Source organism: Neophocaena asiaeorientalis, unplaced genomic scaffold, assembly GCF_003031525.2.
Source record: "Neophocaena asiaeorientalis asiaeorientalis breed wild unplaced genomic scaffold, Neophocaena_asiaeorientalis_V1.1 scaffold51, whole genome shotgun sequence".
Classification (NCBI taxonomy): Eukaryota; Metazoa; Chordata; class Mammalia; order Artiodactyla; family Phocoenidae; genus Neophocaena; species Neophocaena asiaeorientalis.
This window is the reverse complement of record NW_020173335.1, coordinates 212,941-237,807: the sequence shown is the minus strand read 5'-3', so window position 1 is coordinate 237,807 and position 24,867 is coordinate 212,941. Positions and strand designations below refer to the sequence as shown.

General features: G+C 48.4%; 1 protein-coding gene across 7 annotated transcripts in view; it reads right to left on the bottom strand.

Moving 5' to 3' along the window:
* Nucleotides 1-322: 322 nt before the first annotated feature.
* The window catches only part of MKNK1 (MAPK interacting serine/threonine kinase 1), a 43,695-nt gene continuing 19,150 nt past the window's right edge, over nt 323-24,867 (bottom strand). For 3 of the 7 annotated variants that reach the window (XM_024746167.1, XM_024746165.1, XM_024746166.1), the window contains 11 exons: nt 24,372-24,473; nt 21,724-21,821; nt 18,887-18,966; nt 17,239-17,312; nt 15,078-15,182; nt 11,931-11,986; nt 8,609-8,704; nt 6,286-6,480; nt 5,455-5,619; nt 3,951-3,994; nt 323-1,619 (listed from right to left, as the gene is read on the bottom strand). In XM_024746167.1, the coding sequence (XP_024601935.1) occupies nt 1,343-1,619; nt 3,951-3,994; nt 5,455-5,619; nt 6,286-6,480; nt 8,609-8,704; nt 11,931-11,986; nt 15,078-15,182; nt 17,239-17,312; nt 18,887-18,966; nt 21,724-21,821; nt 24,372-24,471 (1,290 nt within the window). In that variant the 5' untranslated portion in view covers nt 24,472-24,473 and the 3' untranslated portion in view covers nt 323-1,342. Of the gene's footprint in view, nt 1,620-2,970; nt 3,015-3,950; nt 3,995-5,454; nt 5,620-6,285; nt 6,481-8,608; nt 8,705-11,930; nt 11,987-15,077; nt 15,183-17,238; nt 17,313-18,886; nt 18,967-21,685; nt 21,822-24,371; nt 24,474-24,867 lie in introns of those variants that run through there. The other 4 variants (XM_024746163.1, XM_024746164.1, XM_024746169.1 and 1 more) reach the window with 4 other exon arrangements.

Here is a 24,867-nt window from a genome sequence, read left to right as displayed (position 1 = left end):
GGCACGCCTGTTAAAGTGCTTTTTGAAGCCAGCTTGTGTGATGGTTGCTGGCACGGCCTCTTCCACTGGATAGGGAGATTCTAAAAGGCAGAGGCTGTTTCCCACTTATCTCTGGGTCCTGGCACAGAAAAGGAGATTGACAAATGTTTGATGAATTTCATTTCCTCACCGAAAAAAGAGAAGCAATGATCTCTTCTTCACCTTGTGCTATATTCAGAGGTCTTGACAAGGGACAACCCCCCTTGGCTGGACCCAGCCCCTCTCTAGAAGGCCTGTCTCCTCCTCAGGGTTGCAGGTGAAGAAAGGACCACCAGGAAGGCACTAGAATTTAAAACAGTTTTATTAAAATAAGCACAATGCATAATAGCATCCTTGTGTTGTCAAAACATGTGACATATGCAAACCGATTTTCTTAGATAACTAAGCAGCTCCACTGATGCTCAGCTATCAGCTCCCCAGCAGAAGGCACCACACGGCTCAGACCAGGGTGGCTGGGCAGCCTCCGGACTGGCTCCACATCAGGCACAGAGCTCCTCAGTGCCCCAGACCTGCGCTGCCCTCCACACCAGGAAGGTAGCAGCAGACACACTGGTCTCTGAGTGACTCATCATCTGAACAGCTTAAAACCAGTTAGAGTAATAGGAAATAGCTCATTAAAACCTTCCAAATGCATGGAAGTTCAGGAGAGAAAAGTGAACCCTAAGAGCTCTGGAAAGTCCATGGGCTCACAGTGGGAGTTTAAAGTCTCATCTTTGTCAGAAGAGCACGGTTAGAAAAAATGCCAAATATTGTAAAACACGAAATAATACTGACTTCAGCAGCAATCCCAAACCAGGTAGAGGATGATAAATGACGGACACATTTTGGTCATGGCAAAGAAAGATTATGTGCTTCTCTGAGCTATCGACTGGAAGACGGATCTGGCCTCCTGAATGCAGAAGGCTCCCTGCCCTTCCCTGAATCGAGGGGATGGCTTCCCTCAGCCAAGGGGGAGGACGTCCGGAGGACAGAGGAAGGTGGAAGGACCGCCAGAGGGGGGTGACAGTGCAGAGAGAGGGAAGAGCCTCTGTCAACTGACGCTTCTCAAGGCTGGCTCCCTGAAGGCCGCAGCCCCAGCCGGTGAGAGCAGGCTGGATCCTCGATCCGCAGGCGGGTGAGCAGGTGGGCAGGAGCCCAGTAAAGAGATGTCCCTGCCGCAGGCAATTATGCAAAGTGACAAGTGATAGTTTGCCTTTCAAAGACAACCCCTTAGGAAAAAGCTTTTTCCTTGAGGACTCTGGGGAAAGGAGGATGAGAGCCTTTGTGGATGAAAAGGCCTGGATGGAGCCGCAGAGCAGGCCCCTCACAGGTTTCCAGTGGGGCCGGGCCTGGGGCCCGGAGTGGGACAGAGCGCTGTGGGTGTTGGGTTCGGTTGCGTGTCTCCACTGCGGCCTGCCTGGGTCAGCGCCCTCCGGCGGGCCAGGCGTGACTTGGAGGGAGGGGAAAGCCTCACGGAGCAGAGGCCCTCGGCCAGCGCCTCTGACTCCTTCGCCAGTTCATTCTCCTCGTGCTGAGACAGCTGGCGGTTAAGGGCGATGGCCTCGGCCGCAAAGAGCGTCAGGTCCATTGTGCTGCTATTTCTGCAGGGATGGGGGAAGCAGAGAAGAGAGGGAGGCAGGGCTCAGTGGGGTCCGCCAGCCAGCTCCTCGACACCCGCACCAGTTGCTGCGGTACTATGCTCCCACTGGATTTTTCTGAGCTGGCACAGGCTGCTCTCTGAAGTTCCTGCATGGGTTTGGAATCTGACTTCACTGGGGCTGGAAAGGCTTTGAGCCTCAAGGACAGTCTCTGGACTTAAGAGTTGGGACAAATGCCGCCTTCCATCCAGAGCCCCCTCTTCTGAGCCCTGCACACGCTCTACCAGAGGAAGGGTCACGGCACTTGAAACTCACCCACGTACATCGCTCTCCCCTGTCAGGACAGGGGGCTCCAAGAGCAGGGGCTGTGCCTTTACGTCTGTGTCCCCAGAACCCAGCTCAGGACTAGCATGTAACGGGCACTCTGGGTTTGCTGAATCAGTTTTCTAAGGTGGATCTGAGGTTTGGAGCCTCAAGGCATCTGGATGCAGCTCTAAAGAATCAGGGAGGAACCCAAGCTGGGCTCAAATGAACTGTGACTATAAAGGTGTAATACTTCCCTGTTTAACTCCCAGAAACTGGTCAGGAGGTTGGTTCCCAGAGGGCTTCCCATGAGGCTTTATTTAGCCCTGGCCCTTGGGGAATAGGGAGTGCTCACTGGGAACATGATCTAGTGTTAAAAGGCACTAGAGTCAAACACATCTGCCTTCAAAGTCCCACTCCCTAGGCTACTGTGTAGCCTTGAGTAAGTTAACTTATCTATTCCTCAGTTTTCTCATCTATAAAATGGGGCAATAGGAGCACCTCTTTTTTAAATATATCGTAAAGCTTATGAGATTCAATATATGTAAAGCCCTTAGTACGATACCTGGCGGGTGGTTAAGTATTTCCTATACAGTGGCCATTATTATTGTTTGTCTAGTAGTGTATATGACACTTGGTCCCTCTGCCTTACAAGGCCCCAGGTTCCCGCTACTTTCACCAACCCGCAGCGGTAGAAGGAAACCTTGGTATGCTTCGGGCTGTAAATAGTGATTTCCAGTTAGGATTCATGTGGATCCACAAAACAGGTTTTTCTCCTGCAAACAGCCTAAGGCGGGATCTTAAAGATGCTGGGGCAGGGGAAGCCATCCAGGTGGAAGAAGAGAAGAGAGGGAGCCAGACCTAGTGTAGAGGGAGACAAGGAAGAGGAGCAAGGAGAGGGAGGCCAGGAGCCCATTCAGGAAGAGGATACCTGAGCCTAGAGATGGACTCCCCGTCCCCCACGGGGGGATGGGCCCCAGTGTGGCTGAGAGCTTGAGGGGAAAGTCAAAGCCAAATGAGCAAGGGCGTGGAGTGCAGCAGGAGCATTTACCTCTGGAGGACTTGCGGCGTGGGGAGTCCCCTTTCTGGAGCTTGCTAGAACGGGAAGGACAGATGTGTGGGTAAGCGCTGCTCCCTCTTTCAAGAGCTGCCCCCACCCAAGCCAGCAGAGTGGGTAGGTTACTAGAGGCTCGGGCCCAGCACAGGGACTTGCCCATGCATGCCTGCAGGGTCAGACCTTCCAAGGAGACAGAAAGCAAGGTACAGACCCCAACCGAGCTGCCTCTGCATGGAGAGCCCTCTCTTTACCTGGCAAAGTCCTAATCACCCTCCGAGACCCAGCTCCAGGGTCACTTCTCCCATGAGACAGTCCCCATTCCTTGCTGCCCCCCAACCCCTGTCCCAAGCAGAGGTGGGTCCTTGTCCTTTGGTGCCCTGAACACTTTGTTTTGTTTTGTTTTGTTTTTTTGCGGTACGCGGGCCTCTCACTGTTGTGGCCTCTTCCGTTGCAGAGCACAGGCTCCGGACGCGCAGGATCAGTGGCCATGGTTCACAGGCCCAGCCGCTCTGCGGCACGTGGGATCTTCCCGGACCGGGGCACGAACCTGTGTCCCCTGCATCGGCAGGCGGACTCTCAACCACTGCGCCACCAGGGAAGCCCCTGAACACTTTTGATAACACTTTTGACGTACTATCCTATCATTTATTCCCTTGGTTCCCTCTCCCCATCAGAACAGGAAGACAGAGCTTGGGTCTCGCTCCTCCCACTACTGCCAGTGTCTGGCATGTGGTAAGTGCTCAGTGGTGCAGCACTTGGGTGGCTGCAGCAGCTCTTGGGTGGTTGAGAATCAGCCACTTGGAGACCCATGGATTGGGTTTGGGAGGCCAGGAGCCCATTCAGGAAGAGGATACCTGAGCCTAGAGATGGACTCCCCGTCCCCCACGGGGGGATGGGCCCCAGTGTGGCTGAGAGCTTGAGGGGAAAGTCAAAGCCAAATGAGCAAGGGCGTGGAGTGCAGCAGGAGCATTTACCTCTGGAGGACTTGCGGCGTGGGGAGTCCCCTTTCTGGAGCTTGCTAGAACGGGAAGGACAGATGTGTGGGTAAGCGCTGCTCCCTCTTTCAAGAGCTGCCCCCACCCAAGCCAGCAGAGTGGGTAGGTTACTAGAGGCTCGGGCCCAGCACAGGGACTTGCCCATGCATGCCTGCAGGGTCAGACCTTCCAAGGAGACAGAAAGCAAGGTACAGACCCCAACCGAGCTGCCTCTGCATGGAGAGCCCTCTCTTTACCTGGCAAAGTCCTAATCACCCTCCGAGACCCAGCTCCAGGGTCACTTCTCCCATGAGACAGTCCCCATTCCTTGCTGCCCCCCAACCCCTGTCCCAAGCAGAGGTGGGTCCTTGTCCTTTGGTGCCCTGAACACTTTGTTTTGTTTTGTTTTGTTTTTTTGCGGTACGCGGGCCTCTCACTGTTGTGGCCTCTTCCGTTGCAGAGCACAGGCTCCGGACGCGCAGGATCAGTGGCCATGGTTCACAGGCCCAGCCGCTCTGCGGCACGTGGGATCTTCCCGGACCGGGGCACGAACCTGTGTCCCCTGCATCGGCAGGCGGACTCTCAACCACTGCGCCACCAGGGAAGCCCCTGAACACTTTTGATAACACTTTTGACGTACTATCCTATCATTTATTCCCTTGGTTCCCTCTCCCCATCAGAACAGGAAGACAGAGCTTGGGTCTCGCTCCTCCCACTACTGCCAGTGTCTGGCATGTGGTAAGTGCTCAGTGGTGCAGCACTTGGGTGGCTGCAGCAGCTCTTGGGTGGTTGAGAATCAGCCACTTGGAGACCCATGGATTGGGTTCCCACCTGTAACTGGGGCTGGCAACGCTTGCTTCCTTCCACTGAGGCTGGCTAGGGACTGGCAGACCAAGAAGACACAGTAAATCACAGGAGGTTTGGCAGACCCTTTGGAGGGACAGAGGTCTGGTATCATGATTAACTGAGGAGGATGGTTAAAAATGTTTTCTAGTGAAGACTTGGAGCTTTCCTTTGGGGAAAACACCAGCCTTTGCCTTTCAGGAAAGCTGCAGCCAGACCCCAGCAGCACAAGGGGAACCTATGAGCCCCCAGTGCAGCCGCACAGCAAGCAGGGTGGAAAGGCCTTGTTTCTGCGCGCTCTCAGCTAAGGAAATTTCTGTATAAGGGGATGGTGCTACCATCCAGGCTGCTCCCTCTGCTGGGTGCCTCTGCCAATAGTGGGACGCACATGGAGAATCTCCCAGAGGCCTCTTCCATTCCAGAGGGGCATGCGCCGCCTGGGGCTTAGTCTGTGGCCAAGGTTAGAGCCGAGTCAGTGACATCTGTAAGGCACTCGGTGTGGGGTTAGGCCAGGGGTCAGTTCAGTTCTACGTGCACAGGGGTTGAAGCTGCCATCCGGCTCCCTCCAGCTGAGATCAGCCACGGGGGTGTGAGAGCTTCCTCACGCCTTGCTGCAGCCCTGAAGAGGTGGACGCCCCCACCCCCCCAACCAGTCACTCACCCCCTGCACCCACGGGTGCTGCAGAACTTGGGCGGCACTCAGTCTCTGTTTCACGTCTCGAACCAGGAGCTTGGAGATGAGGTCTTTGGCCTCGTTGGAGATATGAGCCCAGTCCTTGTCAGGAAACTCATACTTGCCTTCCTGGATGCTCTCAAACAGCTTGTTCTAGGTAAAGGAAATTCCTACTGAGGCCACACTGGCCAGGGGATGGGCAGGGTGTGCCTGTCATGGTCTGATCATGTGGGTCCAATCGACCTCAGCTGCACCTGTGGCTAGTGGCCTGGGTATTTCCCAGACTAGGGCCCCTTCCCCAATCCCCACCCTCCCCTGAATCATCCAACCACACAGAACGCCCAGGGTGGGTGGGATGACAATGCTACTTGGAGGGCCAGGTGGGTGAGGAGTGAGGAATGTCAACTAGAGAACAATACCCAATTCCTCGGCCTTTCATCCAGGGCCCTCCATCCAGATGACGGGGCTCATCTCCCGCCACCAGAATCCTTATCCTTCCTCTTCCTCCCTCAACATACACCACTGTTTCAAACCTCCTATCTTTGCTCGTGCTGTTCCTTCTACTTGCATTTCTTGCCTCTCTTCCCCTCCTGGAGGGGGCCAGACTCCTCCTTTGAGACTCACTCAGCTCAGGAATGATATTCTCTAACAATCCTCCCCTGAACTCCTCTCTGGACTGAGGGCCTGATGATCTCCATCTCACCTGGTGGCTGCTCTTGGACTGAGAGGGAAGGGCACGATACACCCCATTCCATATCAGGCACAAGTCCTGCTTGGCCTCCCCCAGCCACCTGACCTCCCAGCAGACCCTGTGCTCACCTGGCACACTGTGCAGACCTCTCCCCGGTCCCAGCCACAGTCGGCTCCGCAGTGACCCACAAAGGGCGGGTAGCCACTCAGCATGATGTAGAGGACCACACCCAGGCTCCACAGGTCACAGCGCTTGTCGTAAAAAGTGGCCTTATCTGTGAAGACTTCTACCACCTCAGGGGCCATATATTCTGCAGAGCCACACTGGGCGGGGCCAGAGGTGGAGATGGGGAAATGGCAGAGAAGAGAGAGGCTTAGTTACAGGGAGGGGACCGTAATGGGACTTGAGCAAGAGGATGGAGTTGCAGAGTAAGAAGCTGTTGAGAAAGTCGGCCAGAGAGCTTGACTGGTGCCACTCCGGCACTTAGAAAAGCTGGGCCACTAGACATTTGTAAACTGAGTCCTATCATTCCCCACAATCCACAGGACCAGTTAGTTCCAGGTCACCTTATCTTCTCAGGTCCTTCTCCAGTAGGCAGAGACCCTTGGTCAAGAAGCTCCAGGAATCTCTCCCTGCCCTGGCTCTCTGTAAACAGTCACTCAATGAGCAGATACTTCAATGTACCAGGAGCATAGCTCTTGGGAGGAGATCCAATTCCATAAAGCAAGGATTTCTTTCTTTCTTTTTCTTTTTATAAATTTATTTATTTATTTTTGGCTGAGTTGGGTCTTTGTTGTTGTGCGTGGGCTTTTCTCTAGTTGCAGCGAGCGGGGGCTACTCTTGGTTGCGGTGCGCGGGCTTCTCATTGCGGTGGCTTCTCTTCTTGCGGAGCATGGGCTCTAGGCATGAGGGCTTCAGTAGTTGTGGCTCATGGGCTCTAGAGCGCAGGCTCAGTAGTTGTGGCACACGGGCTTAGTTGCTCTGTGGCAAGTGGGATCTTCCCGGACCAGGGATCAAACCTGTGTCCCCTGCACTGGCAGGTGGATTTTTAACCACTGCACCACCAGGGAAGCCCAGCAAGGATTTCTTAAAGTGAAGTCCTGCCAAGCTTCCCTGCTAGCTTTGAGCATGGAAGAATAAGAATTTAGAATTAAGAGACCATCAAAGCTAGGAGAGCTCTTAGAACAAAGCTGATCTCCTCACTTCTCCCATTTATGGATGGGAAAACCAAGGACTAGAATGGGACAGGGATTTGTTCAAGCACATCAGTGGCAAACCCAGGTCAAGAATCCAGGAGTCCTTCCTCCCATACCTGCATAGAAGACTGCTGATAAAAACAAAACAAACTCTTTTTGCTTCCCTCTTCATTATTTCAGGCTCACCAGGAGGCAACCCTCCCCCCAGCCTTGCAACATACACAACTAATTTGATGGGAAGATGGTGAGTGGAGAAAGGGCATTTTCTTTGTTATTGGCAATCAGAGTTAATGCCTTTGAGAATAAGGTAGCTCAGTGTAGTAGAAGCTAATACAGAGACATCTCTAATAATGTTGCTTAGAATGAGACACGGGCATATTTTAAAACGTCTTAAAAAAAGATTATTAGGGACTTCTGTGGTGGAGCAGTGGTTAAGAATCCGCCTGCCAATGCAGGGGACACGAGTTTGAGCCCTGGTCTGGGAAGATCCCACATGCCGCAGAGCAACTAAGCTCGTGCGCCGCCACTGCTGAGCCTGTGTGCTGCAACTACTGAGCCCGCGTGCTGCAACGAAGAGTAGCCCCCTGCTTATTGCAACTTGAGAAAGCCCGCACACAGCAACAAAGGCCCAATGCAGCCAAAAAAAAAAAAAAAAAATTAGGAAAACTCACTTTTGAAGTGTGCAAATCTCAAAAGAATTATAATAATTATAGTATATCCAGTATGTACAAGAGATGTCTTAGTAAGAAATAGCTCCCAGCAGCACCATCTGGGCAGGAAATGGGACGTAAGAGAAGCAACAGGATAACTCAGCCAGGCCCTTACGTGCAAAGACCTCTCAGTTCTTGCCACAGAGGCCACGCTCCCTAACCTTCACCATAAGGTGGACGTGCCCCAACTCTACCATGGGAATGGGAGCTGTCCACATGCTCATATGCAAGAGTGGGCTGAGAGTAGTGTCTGTCTTTACCTGGGTCAGGAGTCAGGGCTCAGCCTGTTCTTATAGATATAACTAGTCTCCTCATTAGCAGTGCACCCACCCCAGACTGAAAGCTCTAATGTCAGTTCCACTAGCACCTAAGCAGGGGAGGGGTGGGGGATGGGGGTGGTTGTGAAGATAGGAAGTGAGGCCAAACAACAACTCAGGCAGCAGCAGATACACTTGGTTTCCCTTCCTTAGCCCTCTGTTCTGGTCTCCAGAGCATTAGGGACAGGAGCTCAGAAGGAGAGGGCACAGGTGCCCAGCCATACATACTGGAGTGGTCAGCTCTGGTGTGGTTATGGGGGTGCAGGAGTTGTTCAGTTTCACCCCACTGCCCAAGTCAAAGTCACAGATTTTCACCGGAGACACCTGAAACGGAAAGCAGGAAGCAACGTTACAAATAGGAGCAGCCAAGGGGCGTGAGGAGACAGCGTGTCTATGTGGGTATATACTGCCACAGTGTGGCTGCCACACTGAAGCCCAGCTTTACCTGGCAGTCATGTTTCCTCTTCTTGAGTGAACTAGAAATCACCTGAGGATTTGTCCTCAGGTGTCCCCTTCTCCATGCTCTTTCCTTATTTCCCGACTAGGAGAAAATGTGTGCACTACACGGGGTCAGACTGTGGTTGTGAACGTCGTATAAGACAAGGAGCAAACCTATGGAACTCTCGCCAACAATGTAGGTTGCAACTCAGAAGTTAGAGAAGTTAGCACGTATTCCTGAAAGACTCCTTGTAGCTCACTCACTGCAGGGCAAAGGAGTTTTGCATAAAACCCTTGACCACCTCAAGTGGCTTAGGGTGGCCAACCTGTCTTTGCTTACTTGGGGTTTTGTTGGGTTTAAGCACCGGAAGTCCTGCATTCCAGGAAATCCCTTAGGCCCGAGCAAACTGGGATGGTTGGTCACTCTAGGCAGCATCAACATAGCAGCCCAGTCCACTGGGACTAGATGCTGCGCCTGAGACTGCAGAGAGCATGAGTCATCTCTGGAGCCAAGGGGGAGGCGCTGTGTGAGTGCATGAGAATGGCCTGCGTGGTGGAATAGCACAGCAGCCAGTCAAAAGTGCTAGGCCCCATTTGCCATTTACCTACTGCAGCTCCCACCTCTCTTTCTTTCCTCCATCCCTTTTCTCTGCCTTACATTCTAGCTTTCTTCTTTTCTTTTTCACTTAGCTTCTCTTTTTCACGTGGTTAAAATATATATAACAGAAACATGCCATTTTAACCATTTTCAAGTGTACAATTCAGTAGCATTATTACACTCATGCTGTTGGGCAACCATTACCAGTATGTTTCCAAAACTGTCACATCACATCAAACAGAAACTCTACCCATTAAGCAATAACTCCCCATTTCCCCTCTCTCCAGCCCCAGTAACATTTAATCTACTTTTTGTCTCTATGAACTTGCCTATTCCAGATATTTCATATAAGTGGAATCACACAAAATTTGTCCTTTTATTTCATTTAGCATACTGGTTTCAAGGTTCATCCATGTGGTAGCACGCGTCAGAACTTCATTCTGTTTTACGGCTGAACAATATTCCATTATATAGATATACCACATTTTGTTCAGCCATTCATCTGTTGATGGACACTTGGGCTGTTTCCGGCTTTGGCTATTATGACTAGTGCTGCTATGAACATTGATGTTCAAGTCTCTGTCTTCAACTCTTTTGGGTATATACACAGGTGTGGAATTGCTGAGTGCTATGGTAATGCTATGCTTAGCTTTTTGAGGAACTACCAAACTGTCTTCCACAGTGGCTGAACTGTTTTATATTCCCACCAGCGATGGGGAAGAGTCCCAATTTCCCCACATCCTCATCAACTCTTTTTATTTTCTATTTTCTGTATTGTAACTATCCCAGTAGGTGTGACATGGTATCTCACTGTGGTTTTGATTTGCATTTCCCTGATGACTAAGGATGTTGAGCATCTTTTCATGTTCTGTTTTTTTTTTTTGGGGTACGCAGGCCTCTCACTGTTGTGGCCTCTCCCACTGTGGAGCACAGGCTCTGGACGCGCAGGTTAAGCAGCCATGGCTCATGGGCCCAGCCGCTCCGTGGCATGTGGGATCTTCCCGGACCGCGGCACGAACCCACGTCTCCTGCGTCGGCAGCCAGACTCCCAACCACTGCGCCACCAGGGAAGCCCCTTTTCATGTTTTTGCTGGCCATTTGTATACCTTCTTTGGAGAAATGTCTTTTCAAGCCCTTTGCCCATTTTTAAATTAAGTTGTCTTTTTGATACTGAGCTTTAGAAGTTCTTTATATATTTTGGATATTAAACCCTTATCAGACATATGATTTGCAAATATTTTCTCCCATTCTATGGGTTGTTTTTTCACTTTCTTGATGATGTCTTTTTACACTCAGTCTCTCTTAATTTTAACGTCAGCCATAAAAAGGGGCAACAAACCTGTGTCATGAAGATCAAATGAAACAAAGGACATGAAAGTACACTGTAAACCAGAGGCACTATGACAGCGCAGTTCAGAGCACCAGTGGAGTCTGGGGTCAGACTACCTTAGTTTTAATCTCTACTACTTAACAGCTGAGTGACTTTGGGCAAGTTTCTAAATCTACCTAAGCTTCAGTTTCCTTATCCCCATAAAATGAATATAATAATAGTGTCTACCTCATGAGATTTTATAAATACTAGATAAAACAAGTGTAAGTGCCTGGTACAATGTTAAGTGCTCAAGAAATGTTAAACATAATTATTAATAATAACCATAATGATAATCATGATAAATTAGAAAGTTTTATGCCAGAGCCACTGACAGGAAGTCACAAGATTTATTTGAGCGAATACATTTCTATTCCCCACAAAAGCATTGTAAGTAGCAGGCTGACTCACATGTTCCCTCACAGCCACACCTTATTTATGAGTTCTCCCCTAATCCAGACCAAGACACGTGTGTCATGCATAGGCACATGTATACACACACAGCTAGGAATGTGGGCCATCAAAACCACCTGGGCCTAAGTCCCTCCTAACAAACAAAGACTTTGTCAAATTCATACATGCTATGAAGATGCAAACGCTTCCATTTACTAATAGATTAAGATAAAGATTAAAATAGGCTGCATTTGTTCAACACCAAGTATAAATGTCTTCTTTTTAATGGGCATCTTTGGAAGTAAAAATGGAAGCAGAAACCCTTTTCAAGAACTTGCTTCCTATGATCACTTCTAGTGGTGGACACCGGCAGGCATATATACCATAACATAAACATCATTTACAGGCAGAGATCTGCTTGATGTAAGATGGAGGTGCTGTCTGACTCACATCTACTGCTCTAAAGGTAGGGGCATCGGATTAGAAAACATTCATTTTGTGCAGGTCTCATATATTTTACAAACACTCAGGCTTAAGCCAATCTGCTGATAAAGAGCACCGAAGGGCCAAGGATTAGCCCTACTTGGGATGTAGAAACACTACACGTTAGGTATAATATTCTCATGTGCCTATAATAATCAGTTCAACTTGGTACCTGAGGCCGAGAGAGCTGCTAATGATTTACACTGAAAGTAAGGGTGGCTTCCCTGAGTCAGTATGAACTGTGACATCCCAAATCAGGCCCTAAGTACCTTTTCTGGAGATTCACACAATATATTTTCTGGCTTCAGATCGCGGTGAGCAATGCCTGAAATGACAAAGAGCAAAGAAATGGTTAACATATGCACTTGACTATCAAACATTCCACACACAATTAATTTTTTCCAAATGCTGTTGTTCGCAAATTAATTCCCAATTATGGTACATTAAAAAATCGACTAGCTGCAGGAGGCAGAAGTAACCAGAGACGCAAACCAAAAGCACAGTTGGTTCTGCAAGTTCTTTTGAAGCGAAAGCTTTAGAAGTCAGTCAGGGATAAGAAGGGCTAAATGAATCCCAGCCAGCCTACCTCTCAGCACCGCACTGACAACCCAGAATAAGCAGCCTAATATGAAGCAGAGCAAAGAGCCCTGCAAACAGCGATGCTTGGAACAGCAATGAAGAAATAATTAGTGCCTTGTTTAAGAGCATCTCAGGGGGCTGGGACTGCTCTACCTCATTTCTTCTTGTGTGGCCGATTCAAAAAAAAAAAGATTCCTTCAGTGGGACTCCCTGAATGTTCAGAGGATCAAGCGTTAGTTAACAAGTCTCCCAAAGCTTGTCTGGTTCCCTTCTCACCTGCTCTGCATGTCCAAGACAGTCCTGCCAGAAGCTCAGCAAGGACAGCTTTGGCCCGAGGGTGCTGTTCTTAAGAGAAACCTCTCCTGTATTTTGGTCAGACCTCCTTGAAGAAGACTGAGGATTTACAGCTTACCCTGTGAGGCATTAAAAGTTGCTGAACTGGCCAAGAAGGCACCTGGGGGCAAACCCCTTTAACCAAAGACAGAGACAAAGAACCAACTCATGGCCATGGTGTTCTAGTGGTGGACACAGAAACCTCCCATTCCTTTTTCCTCCTGCAGAGTGTACGGCACAGAGATAGAGGGCTGTAAAGTCAAGCAAAAGCCAAACAGCTACTGCTTGGAAGTACTGGGAAGCAGCAGAGGATTCGTGGAATAATGGGGAAAAGCAGACTCTGCTTCACTACAACTCCCTTGCTGATCAACTTCTCAGGCAGCCCTCTAGATCCCCAGCAGGAGGCACTTCACTAGGGAAGAAGAACCTGAGCTCCAGTAGCCTAAGTAACTTCATCACTCACCTAATTGAATGAGAACCCAGAGCGACTACGTCCAGGCTGCACAAATTGAGCTGGGCTGCAGCTCGCCGCGTTAAAAGTGAAAGATATTTTCCATTACAGCAAATGCTCCCACAAAAGGATCATGAGCCACACGTGGAGCCTTACTCTCCAAATAGGTGCCGATGGCCCCGTTGCCCCCGGCCTGCGAACTGAGAGTCAGGCCGTAATAGTGGGCCTCCTCCGTGAGCACACCGGCCATCGAACTGCTCCGGTTCATTTCCCAGAGGTTGAGCTGCAGTATGTCCAGTATTTAAAATATGGAACTTGTTTCAGGCTGACCCGTTCTAGCCCAATTCATCTTTCCAGCATAAAGTTATTTAGAAAACAGCCAGGTTCAGCTGCAAATCGTTTTTCATCCCCTCCAACTTCTAGTCACATGGGCAGCTGGCCAGCTAGATGTTAACTAGCACTTCAGAACTCCTAAGACACCACCAGCCTCTGTTCCCTGTAGTGCATTCTGGTAAAAAAACAAACAAACAAACACAAAAAAACACACAAAAAAACCTGCCTTTACCCCCCTCCAAGGTATGGATCTTATAAAAAGTGTGACCCAGTTTTGCAATCTACAGAGGCAGCTTGGGGAGCAGTTGTAAATCTCTGTCAGGCAGGTGTTACGTACATGCATCCCAGCTTTCAGAAACAGAACTACTGCTATTCATCATGCTGTGCAAAGTACAGACACCCCCTTCTAGGAATTTTCATCCCATGTGCAAGTCAGGCCCCCAACATGGGCAGCGTCAGCGTGGAGCACTCTCCTCAGCCACGGGAGGAAGCGAGGTGGACTGGTGAACCTCCCCTCCGGCACGTCTCACCAGTCTGCACGGTATCACTGGCACACAGTGGTATGCGGGAGCAGCATGCCTGCAAGTGGACCTGAGCGCTCACAACCAATGAGGCTGGCCAACGTCCATGGAAGTGAAGGGAGCAGAACTAAGTCTCAGAGCATGTGCTCCACCCCCACGCCCGCCAGGCAGAGTGCGTAATTTTAAGGGAATCAGTATGAGGAGTAAAAATGCCTTCTGCCTGGTGGGGGAGGAGGGTGGAAGAAATGTTACTGAAGAACTACTATGTGCTGGGCACTATGCTCCACCCATATATGTATATGTTATAAGTATACAACACATACACAAGAGACACACAATTATGTAAGCGAATCAATATATATAAAAGGCCCAGGATAGTGCCTGGCACATAACAAGGGCTACGTAAGTGTTAGCTGCTGTTGATGATGTCATTATTATCTCTCTTAATTCTCACCATAGCTCTAGGAGGTAGGCATTGTTACTGAGAGAGCACACAGCTGGTAAAAAGGTGAAGCCAGAATTCATTTTTGCCATGGCACTGCTGTTAGGCAAATTTTAAAAACATATGTAATAGTCAAACATATTTCAAGAAATGCAAAAACATATAATTTGCAAAAATATTTAATCTACTACAAAAGTTCTAGCTAAGGAACTGTAAACTGAAGTGTAATCCAAACAATAGTACCTTGCTATTTACACAGTGTTCAACAGATACCTCAAACTCACCATGTTAATAGAAAAATGCATTTCCCATTTGTGAACAAGATATAAAACTACAGGTATACTACCATGCCAATTTTGAAAAGAGAAATACAGGTGATATATTTTAAAAGACTAGACTGAATAATACCCAAATATTTATATTAGAGTCTAGGTCATATTATGCATGAGTTTTGCATTCTTCATTAGTAAAGGATCATTCACATACACACACTCAGACATACCTTGTTCAGCATGAAATTCATTGTTTTTTACTCCTTGCTCTTTCTCCTGTATCCCTATCCTGCTTAATAGCTCCACGTCTACCCACCATTCACATCAGAGATCTAGAAGCCACCCTGGCCTGCCCCCTCACCCACCTGGGTGGGCCTGCCAGCTGTACCAGCTCCTGGCCCAGCCCTCTATCTGGCCTGCCCCTCTCCCTTGGTCCTCAGAGGCAATCAGCCCAATCCACCCACCACGGCCAAGGCCTGGCTAACCTTTGGTGTGCAGGAAGTCAAGGGCTGCGGCAACATCCTGCACCACTCGGCTGGCTTCTCGCTCGTTGAATTGCTTCTGCTTCTGGATGTGGGTCAGGATGGAGCCTGGAGAGCAGAGGGACACAGAGGAATGCCTTTTCAGGCTCTAGTAAGTGTAACTTCCCAGAGGCCAAGTTTTCAAAAGTTTGGGGTGGGGACATAGGCTTATTCATCGCTAAATGTCCAGCAGCAGTGTGGTACCTGGCACAGAGCAGGTACCAGCACAAAACTGGACCAAAGAGAACTGGAAGCCTATCTTCTGTATCTGTCTATGATAAGCACAGAAGGGAGAGAGAATACCATTTAAGTGACCAAAAAATATTAATGCCACTGGGGCAGATTCGGCTTCTGAAATTGAAAAGAACTAAAAGTGAATCCACACGAGGTTGGGGGCCTCTCTAGAGGAACTTTTCCTCCCTTGCACCTGATCTCAGTCCAAACAAAAGCACATGCCTTCAAATGGAAAAGCCACACCTTTACGCATTATGTAAAGGTCTAGCAAAGGGAAAAAAATGGCTTTCCCCCTGAACTTTCCCATTTATTATTATTATTTTGCTGTCAATGGCTAACATTTACTGGGTAGTTAACTATATACAAAGCACTATGTGATACTCTTTAAATAGATTATCTTATCCTCACTGCAACTGTACAAAATGTACAAAATAGAGTCATCCCCACTACACAGCTATAGATGGGGAACCTGAAGCCAAGAAAGGTTAAGCAATTTGCTCAAGATCATACACCAGGAAGCGGTGGCATCATCAGGACCCAAGCCCAGTAAGTCAGGTCTCGGAGCCTGTGCAGACTTCTCCTCAGCAGGACCTATGGTCTGACTCGTGGGGGGATGGGTTTTCCTGAGCCAACCACATACCCTCTTTACCCGCTGAGTGTGCCCTCAGTAGAGCTGCGCTCTAAGTGATATAGTTACTGATGACCCCGGCTGCATCAAGCGTCTCAGATAGGTAATTCATGGTGGTGGTGTGGTTGGGAGGGGCGGGGTAGACACAGGCACGAACATATGGCTTGGCTCCATGTGGTCTGTGCTCACCACTGGAAGCCAGCATTTTGGGGCAGAAGGTGTCATCTCTGTATCCTAAAAATGGCACATGTTTACTTATTATCTCTGGTTTTTGTCATGGGGAGGGGATGAAAGATCTTTCACTTGCCAGATTAAACAATCAAAGCATCCCAACACGCTGTGGAACATTCTGAGAAAACTGGCTCTTGGCTAGGTCTCAGGCTTGCTCTACTGTAGTGAGTCTCTCGTTTTCAAATTTGTTTACAGGGAGAGTGGCGAGTAATACTATACACACTTCTAAGACAGCCCCCAGCATACCCAATTGTTACAGCTGACATTTATTGAACCCTTAGTGCCTATGGGGCACTGAGCTAAGCATTTCACATGAATTATCTCATTTAATCTGCACAGTGTCCCAAGGAGGTAGGTGCTGTCATTATCCTTATTTACAGATATAGAGAATACTGTTGGGAAAGATTACGTGACTTGCTCAAGGTCACACAGCTAGTAAGTGATGGAGCTCCCTTAACCACCAAACCCCTCCGTGTAGCCCTCCATTAGGCTCCAGACATCCTCCCTAACCTTCACCTTGCAAATGCTTCCTGGGGCTGGGTGAGTGATGGGGAGAGAAAGGGCTTCTCTATGTCAGAAAAGCAACTTAAATATATATTCCGGGGATCGTATGTGTGGGTGATAGTGGTGATGGTCGAGAATGGCATCTGTCCGTCTGAAGGATGGCACCTTCTGGTGAGCCTTTTCAGACTTCACAATGAATGCAAGAGCTCCGACCCCATAATTAACTTCATTAAATAGTGAATGTATCAAAACAATGGACTGATAAATTGATGACTAAATGTATCTATATATGAGTCCTATTATAATGAGAAGGCATTTATAGAAGTCCACACAGGTGACATTCTGAGTTCTGCAAAATGCTAATTACATCCTTCCCTCCGGCCTCCCTTCTCCCAAATCAAGGGCAGTTTTAAGTCCTTCATCCTTTTTATTAGCTTGACTCATTTTAGAAGTCTCTGGGATTCATGATGGATGATCACTGCCCTGGGTCTTAATCAGAAGTCCAAACACATACTCAACAGTAAGTACCTCCTTGCAATTTCTCAAAGACCAAGTAAAACCTTGTGTCGTCTTCAAAGAACTCAATCAGCTCCAAAATGTTCCTTAAATAGGGAAAACAGTATTATATATTGAAGCCCACTTACAAATGCACAATGAAAAAACAAAACAAAACAAAAACCAATGCCCTGTAACAGGGCAGAAATCAACTTGAAATCAGAATGCTTATTAAAGCCCCATGTTTGAGAAGAAGCCAATGGTGTTAGCAAGATTCAGGTCACCTTATCTTTCCATAATGTTTAGTCTCTGGTGTTTTCACCAAGTCTGTGCTGTCAAACCCCAACCCTAAAACCCACTAGGTAGAGTTATAAAAAAGTCCCAGTCACATTAAACTGAATAAAATCTGCAGCCGACTGGAAGCAATTGCGGCTAATAACACTGAATAGTAGGTGTGTGTCCTGGAGGCAAGCAGCAAATAATTACCTGCCCTCCCTCTTGCCCATAAATCACGGGGCAGTATTTACATTGCCTGGAGAAAATGGAAACATCTGTCAAATAGACTTGGGGCCTAACGTGGGCACCGCTAGACCCTAACTGCTAAGCGCTACTTAATGAAACGGCTGCGTTCCCAGCCACTGTAGCACTTGTGGCCTTCCCCGGTGAGCATTCACTGCCTGCCTGAGCGTTCCTGCGCTCTGCCAACAAGGTCGTCTTGTAACTCAGTAGGGAAGCCACCAGCCTGGATATTGGAGGTGTTGGGGGCCTTTTTTTCTTTTAAAGAACGAAATAAACCAAGTAGAGTCTGTAATGCTGAACTCAGAAGCTGCAGGGCTGAAAATAAAAATCTGTTCCTCATAAAAAATGCTGACCATTTTGGGAGACACCGGACATTTACTAGCAAAAGCGCGTCCGAATAAGATGGCCAAATGGCCTAATTTGAAAGAAGATTGTAGAGGCAGTGCCTGGAGTTAAATCAACAGCAGCCCCCTTCCTCCAAGCTTAATGACAAAACCATCAATACTGGCCACTGGCTCCCTGCTGACCCTGCCATGGAGGGAGAGAGAGGGGGGAGCGGCGTCTTAGAGGTCACCCTGATTTAAAGCCACAGTGGGAGAGCCATTCATTTGGAGAGGGTGGTGAGTAGACTAAGACGGGGCTAGAGACCACCTTGGCCCAGTTATCAAGCAACGAGTGTTAAACAAGGTTTCAGGACCCTTAGTAGTAGCTGCACGTATATAAATATGCTAGGAACAGAAAGTGCAAATAGTCTTAATAGTTCTCATCATCCTCATCTATTAACTAAAGCAGGTCCCTACAGATTTCTACTAGGCAACACTCAGTCAGCCTGCTTTCCACAGGCGCTTGAAAGAAATAAAGCCCCGTTTTTTCCCAAGCAGCCACTGATTCAGATTGCTTGCTCTTCTAACTTGCATAAATTCCTGATATGTACAGTATTTCAGTCTAAATAGAAGACAGCTTCTTTGCTGCTGCTGCTTCTCCTCTCTCTCTCTCTCTCTCTCTCTCTCTCTCAACACTGAAAGATGGAAGGAGTTATACACAGTTCTGGGGGAAAGAGTGAGAGCTAACTGCTGGGGTCAGGAGACGGTAAGAATAACTTCCTTTTCTGCAGCCAAGCATTCCCCCAGAGAAGCAGCAAGTAACCCAACACCATACTCACTTGTTTCCTTGACACTGATACAGCGTCTCCACCTCCCGAAATACCCTACTCCGACTGTGTCCTGCATGTTTTTCAATGATCTGTGTGAAAAATAAAATCTGTCATATACACCCACCTGGTCAAAACACCCCTCAGTGGGTGCCCTCTGGGACAGTGCAAGGCCAAATTCAGCCCAAATCCAGTTTCAAGCACAAGTCTGGAGTAGGCCTTGTGGCTCTGTCAGCAAAGCAACCGACTGGCCCCAGGGCTTTCTAGCCCACCTGGGCTTGTTTGACTCTGGCCAAGTACATCACCATCGAAGCCTGTGAGGTTGCTACCCCCAGCCACCCAGGGGAGACCGAGGCAGCCAGCAAGACAAAGAACCAGCTCTACCAAACTCCTACCCTGAAAACATCTCTGTCTGCTTTAAGGATAAGAATTTACAAGCTCTACTAAAGGATCTTCTAGTGCTGGAGGAAGAGCAAGGGGAATAAGGGATACAGTGAAGAGGAACTAAAGCCCCAAGGCCCAGCTCAGATGCCACCTCTGCAATTCTTCTGAGAATCTACCTTTGGCAGGCACCGTATTAAGTCATTTAGGTACATAATCTCAGTTAATCCTTAATCCTTAATCCTTACAATCCCGAAAGACAGGCAGAGGTAAAACATTTTGCCCACAGCTCTGGTAAGTGGCAGGGCTGCAATTCAAGCCCAGAGCTGCCTCCAAAGCCCTTGCTATCCTATACCTGCTTATATCCTACACAGCTTTTTCTCACAGAACCTAGAGGCTCTGTCTCTCCTACGATACTGTGGGCTGCTCCTCTTCCCCACCTGTACGTGGAGATGCTTGGCAAGTACTGACTGAAGGAATGGGGGAGCCAACAGCTGAGCAGGTCGTTTACACAGGGACTGGCCGACCGTGCACATCTCTACAGATCCACCCAGAGCCCCAAACTGTTGCTAGTAGAGCCTGTGGGCAAGTCTTCTGCAGAGCTGGCTCTGCCTTATAGTTCCATGGGCGGAGTGGGCAGACATCTGGTTCCTTCATTCCAAGACTGCTGTCAAGGACACTTCACACTTCTCCAATATGCAGCAGCACAAACATCCACAATCAAGTAATTTTCTAAATAAGTACGTGTCTGTTAGTAGACCACTGAACCCATTTTCTGAGCTGTCAGAGAGGTGAGGTGCTGGGGCACAGAAGCTATTCAGCTCGTTTGTTCACCAAGCAGATCAAAGTCAGGAAGAACTTTCTAGCAGGCAACTATTCAGCAATGGCATACTTTTCTGAGGAGGTAATGAGCTCCTGCGACCAGAGATGGGGGTGGCGGGTGCCAAACATGGAAAACTATGTGAAGAGTTACAGGGGAGGCTGAGGACCAGATTACCTTGAAATTCCATTCCAACCGTGAGACTCTAGGATTCATCAGTTGGATGCCTGTAGGGAAAGTCCTAATAAAACCAAGTACTGTGGAGCCAGGCTGGAGAAGTAGCCCACGTCTGGGGAGCTTTCAAAGAACAGAAGAGACATGAGACATGGGCAGAACTGCTGAAACCAAAGAATTGCGAAGCCCAGGTCTGGTGTTTGCCCAAAGATGCCATGGAGCATGAAGGAAAGGCAGCCTTGAAGAAATAGTTCTGTCATCCATAAATGTATTCACATCTTTGAATATCAATTTACATTTGATTTTTTTTTTACCACACTTAGGCATATTTTTTTAAAAAAATTACTTGTAATTCATACTGACCTGTTTCCAACAAGGAATCGAGATAATGCTTTTGTTACCATATGAAGCAACACTCCAGCAAAAAGGGACATGGCTTAGCAGAAGTGTTCTCCTTTATAAATCCAGCTGGGACTAGGACTATGACCAGTTGGTTAAAAGAAGAAACATTTCTTTCAGGAGCCAATTTGGCTGGGTTTGCCCATATGAGGCAGCACTTAGACATGGTGGCTCCGGCAGATGATTTGAAAACTTTGCTGGATACCAGAATCACCCGGACAGCTTGTTAAAATTAATGTTGCTGGGGCCTACCCCTAGTTTCTGATTCAGGAGGTCTGGGATAGGGCCAGATAATTTGCATCTCTAACAAGTTCCTAGGCCATGCTGGTACTGCTGGTGCAGGGACCACATTTGAGAACCACTGCTCTAGATCCATCCCTTCTTCCATGTAGAGTCGGCAAATGGAAGCACAGAGGGATACGGTGAGCCACTCCACGGTCATGCAGCTGGAAGTCACCTCTCCTGCCACAAAGCTGAGTGCTCGGTCCTCATCACCACATTGCTGTACATCACTTGTATAGCATCTTGTAATTTATAAAATGTTTCTACTTCTACCAGTTCATTTTTGTTTTCATCTTCATAACTACTCCATGAGACAGGAAGGGCAGGTATTATCATCTTCATTCTAGAGATGCGGGAACTGAGGCTGAAAGAGGTTCAGTGACTTGCCCCAAGTCAAACAGTAGTAGTTTGTCAAAACAGAGATTCAGATAGGCCCTCTAATTCCAAATCTGACTGTCTGCTCCCTGAAGCTAACTTCATTCACTAGAGGCATTGTTCTAAGCACTTCACACATATTAACTTATTTAATCCTCATGACAATGCTATATACTATATCGGTTCTGTTATTACACTCATTATACAGATGAGGAAACTGAAGGACAAAGAGGTTAAGTAACGTGCCCAATGTTACATGGCAAGTAAGTAGAGAAACCAGTGAATCCAGTGAATCCAGCTTCAGAGCTCCCATTCTTATTAAGCCACTATATCGCAGAATATAAAATTTATCTGGTTTAGGACAAGCTAAGACTGACTACCTGCAAAGTAAAGCCTGGCATCCAGATGAGACACTCACTTTGACAGCATACTCCTTGCCATTCTGCAGGCTCACGGCACCTTGAACTTTGGCATAGGCTCCCTCTCCAAGCAGCTCAGAGGTCAGTTTGTACGTATCTAGAGGTGAAATGGGTGAGAAGAATAACAAGATGAGTCACCCCTTTGCATAGAAGGAAAGAAGAGCTGTGTCACTTGGCTTCCCCAGTCTGACAGCGCAGGCGCACGAGGACTCCGCAGTGCTCAATGACGGGAGTCTAGGGCTCCCAAGCTGCCTTGGGACTCGGCTTCACAACAACCAGGCCACATCGCTGAAGGATCTTGTTCCTCATTTTAGAGACGAGGTCAGTGAAAGAGGTTCAATTCGGCACATGCTTCCCGAGTACCTACTATGTGCCAGACGACATCGATGGGGACACAGCGAGGAATAAAGTATAGTCCCTGCCCTTTGAGAGTCATGATCCAGTGGGGAAGACAGACACATACACAAGTGACCCCAGAATAAACCAGGCAGTGGTCAGCACTCTATTATCACAGAGGGACAAGACATAGTAAAAAAAAGCGGGGGAAGGGAAAGGTTAAATCTGTTGAGGGAGTCTGGGGGATCCTCACGGAAGGGATGTGATTTGAATGGACATCATTCATTCATTTACTCATTTGTTGAGCACCTGCTATGTGCCCAGCTCTGTGCTAGGAACTGGTGATACAAAGGGGAATAAAGCACTGTTTTATTTTATACCACACACAATGGAAGTCGGAGGTATTTTTTTGCGGTACGTGGGCCTCTCACTGTTGTGGCCCCTCCCGTTGCGGAGCACAGGCTCCGGACACGCAGGCCCAGCGGCCATGGCCCACGGGCCCAGCCGCTCCGTGGCATGTGGGATCCTCCCGGACCGGGGCACGGACCCGTGTCCCCTGCATCGGCAGGCAGACTCTCAACCACTGCGCCACCAGGGAAGCCCTAAGTCGGAGGTTTTTGAGACATTTTCAGAAGTCACCGGCAGGAAACAGGAGACAGAAGATGCAAACGGATGCCTTGAGGTTTTTAGGGTGCTGAGTCAGAGCGGCTCTAACACAGCAATAGGCCTGGGTGAAAGTATATTTAGGTGGCCCGCCCAAGGCCCGCTCCTCACAAAGAGCACAAGCTCTCTGACCCCCTTCCAAAGGAAGCCATAGCTCTATCATGGTCTCTGCCGAGGCCTCTCCTCCCTTGGTCTCCATTCTTCAGCTTTTTCCTCTTGAGGCAGCCTAGCATTTAAACCCACAGACTACTGAGAAGAATACTTTTAACCACGAAATTAATTTTATCACTCTTAGTCATGAGAAACCCCATAACTGCACAAGCCATCCCTGAATAACAGGAAATACTCTCGTGTTCATTGAAAGAGGAAGACCTGTTGATTTGGAAACTATTCTGAAAAACCCTGCGACTTTTGTTCTTTCCCCAACCCCCTCTGCCATGCACACACATCTACTGTTAAAGACAAACAGACAAAACCTACATTAAGCACCCTGTTGGTTCCATCAAGGTTTGGTCTCACAGATGCAAGTATTTTAAATGACGTGCTTCTCTTACAATGGACACTTGGGTATTAGCCTTTGTGTGTGTCAGGATAGGTTGGTGGCTGGAGGTCCAATATTCCTGACTCATAAAGGGCTTGTTTTTAGGACCACTCTACAAAACAGTCAGTTCACTAGTATGTCTGCAGTGTTGGAAAGAGGGACCGTAAAGAGAAGCTATTTCAAGTTTCACAATGAAAGAAACAAAATAGATAATGGGGGCTCGGTCACTTCTAGGAGGAGCTACTTATCCTTTCAGTCCTTCGCAGGAGTGTCCAATGAGTCACTTCATCCAATCTGGTGCCCGGTGATAACAGGACCAGCACTGAGCCTGGTGCCTCACACATACTGTTCAAAATGTTTGACAACTCAACATCGTGTCCCCTGAACACAACATGCACTATTAAACAGAGTCAAACTCATCCAGCACAAGTAGGTGCAATCTCTATAAGCTGAATTCTCTGCTTATAGAATACTGAAGTTTCTTTCCTTCTTTCTTTCTTTCCTCCTTCCTTCTTCCCTCCCTGCCTCCCTCCCTCCCTCTTTCTCTCCCTCTTTCTTTCTTTCTGCCGCGCCATGTGGTTTGCGGGATCTTAGTTCCCCAACCAGGGACCGAACCCTGGCGACGGCAGTGAAAGCACAGAGTCCTAACCACTGGACCGTAAGGGAATTCCCTAGAAGATTTCAGTTTCATTTGCAGCCATGGCCCTTGACGTTCCCTCTTCCTCTGACATGGCTGTTCTACCTCTCGGCAGCTCCTCCAGGACCAGCTGAGGAAAAGATCACACCTGAAAAGCAGCTGAAGCATACCAGGCGATCTCACTCCACGTGCAACTGTGACACACTGGCCTTCCTGCTCCCTGAAGAAATGCTCAGACCATTCAGAGGAGGCTTGTGCGCCACCCAAGAGCTTCTCCCATCCCTGCGTTCTCTATCACCCCTTTCCGTAAACTCTCTCAGCCCTATCTTTCACGCCTGTCACACGGGGAACCATGAAGCTGGCTCTAAGATGATGCATCCTATGACCTTTACCCCTGGGCTACCAGGACACTCCTCCCATGCCTGGGAAGCCACCAACCCAGCTCTAAGAGATCAAAGAGAGTGACCAACCTTCAAACTTTCCTGGCAAGGAGTCAGTGGCCCGGGCCTTCCGCTTCTTCTTCTTCCTCTTGTCACTTTCTGCAATGGGAACAGGTTCACTGCTGCCCATCTCTGGGAGAAAAGAGGAGATAGAAGGGAAATATCACTGGACTGATCAGGCTATAAGTTCACCCAAAAGGAAAAAAAGGAGGGGGGGACCCAGGAGCTCTCCACTCACATTTTAAAAATATCTGTGAGGGCTATTTATCTGTTTTGACCCAAGAGGCAAAACTAAAAGCAAAACCATTAAAGATCATTAACTGTGGAAAGGAACTCAGACAGATACTCTAGATTAAAAGAGGATAGCAGAAGCCTGCTGTAACCAAGCTCATTAGCACATGGATTTAGATCTGCCCCCAAATTTGTTAGATCTGAACAACGAATCCTTAAGCAGAATCCCACATGTGACATCCTCCTTCAGCCTCAGCACCAGAAAGGCAGGACCCAGGGAGCTTAAGCAGGAAAA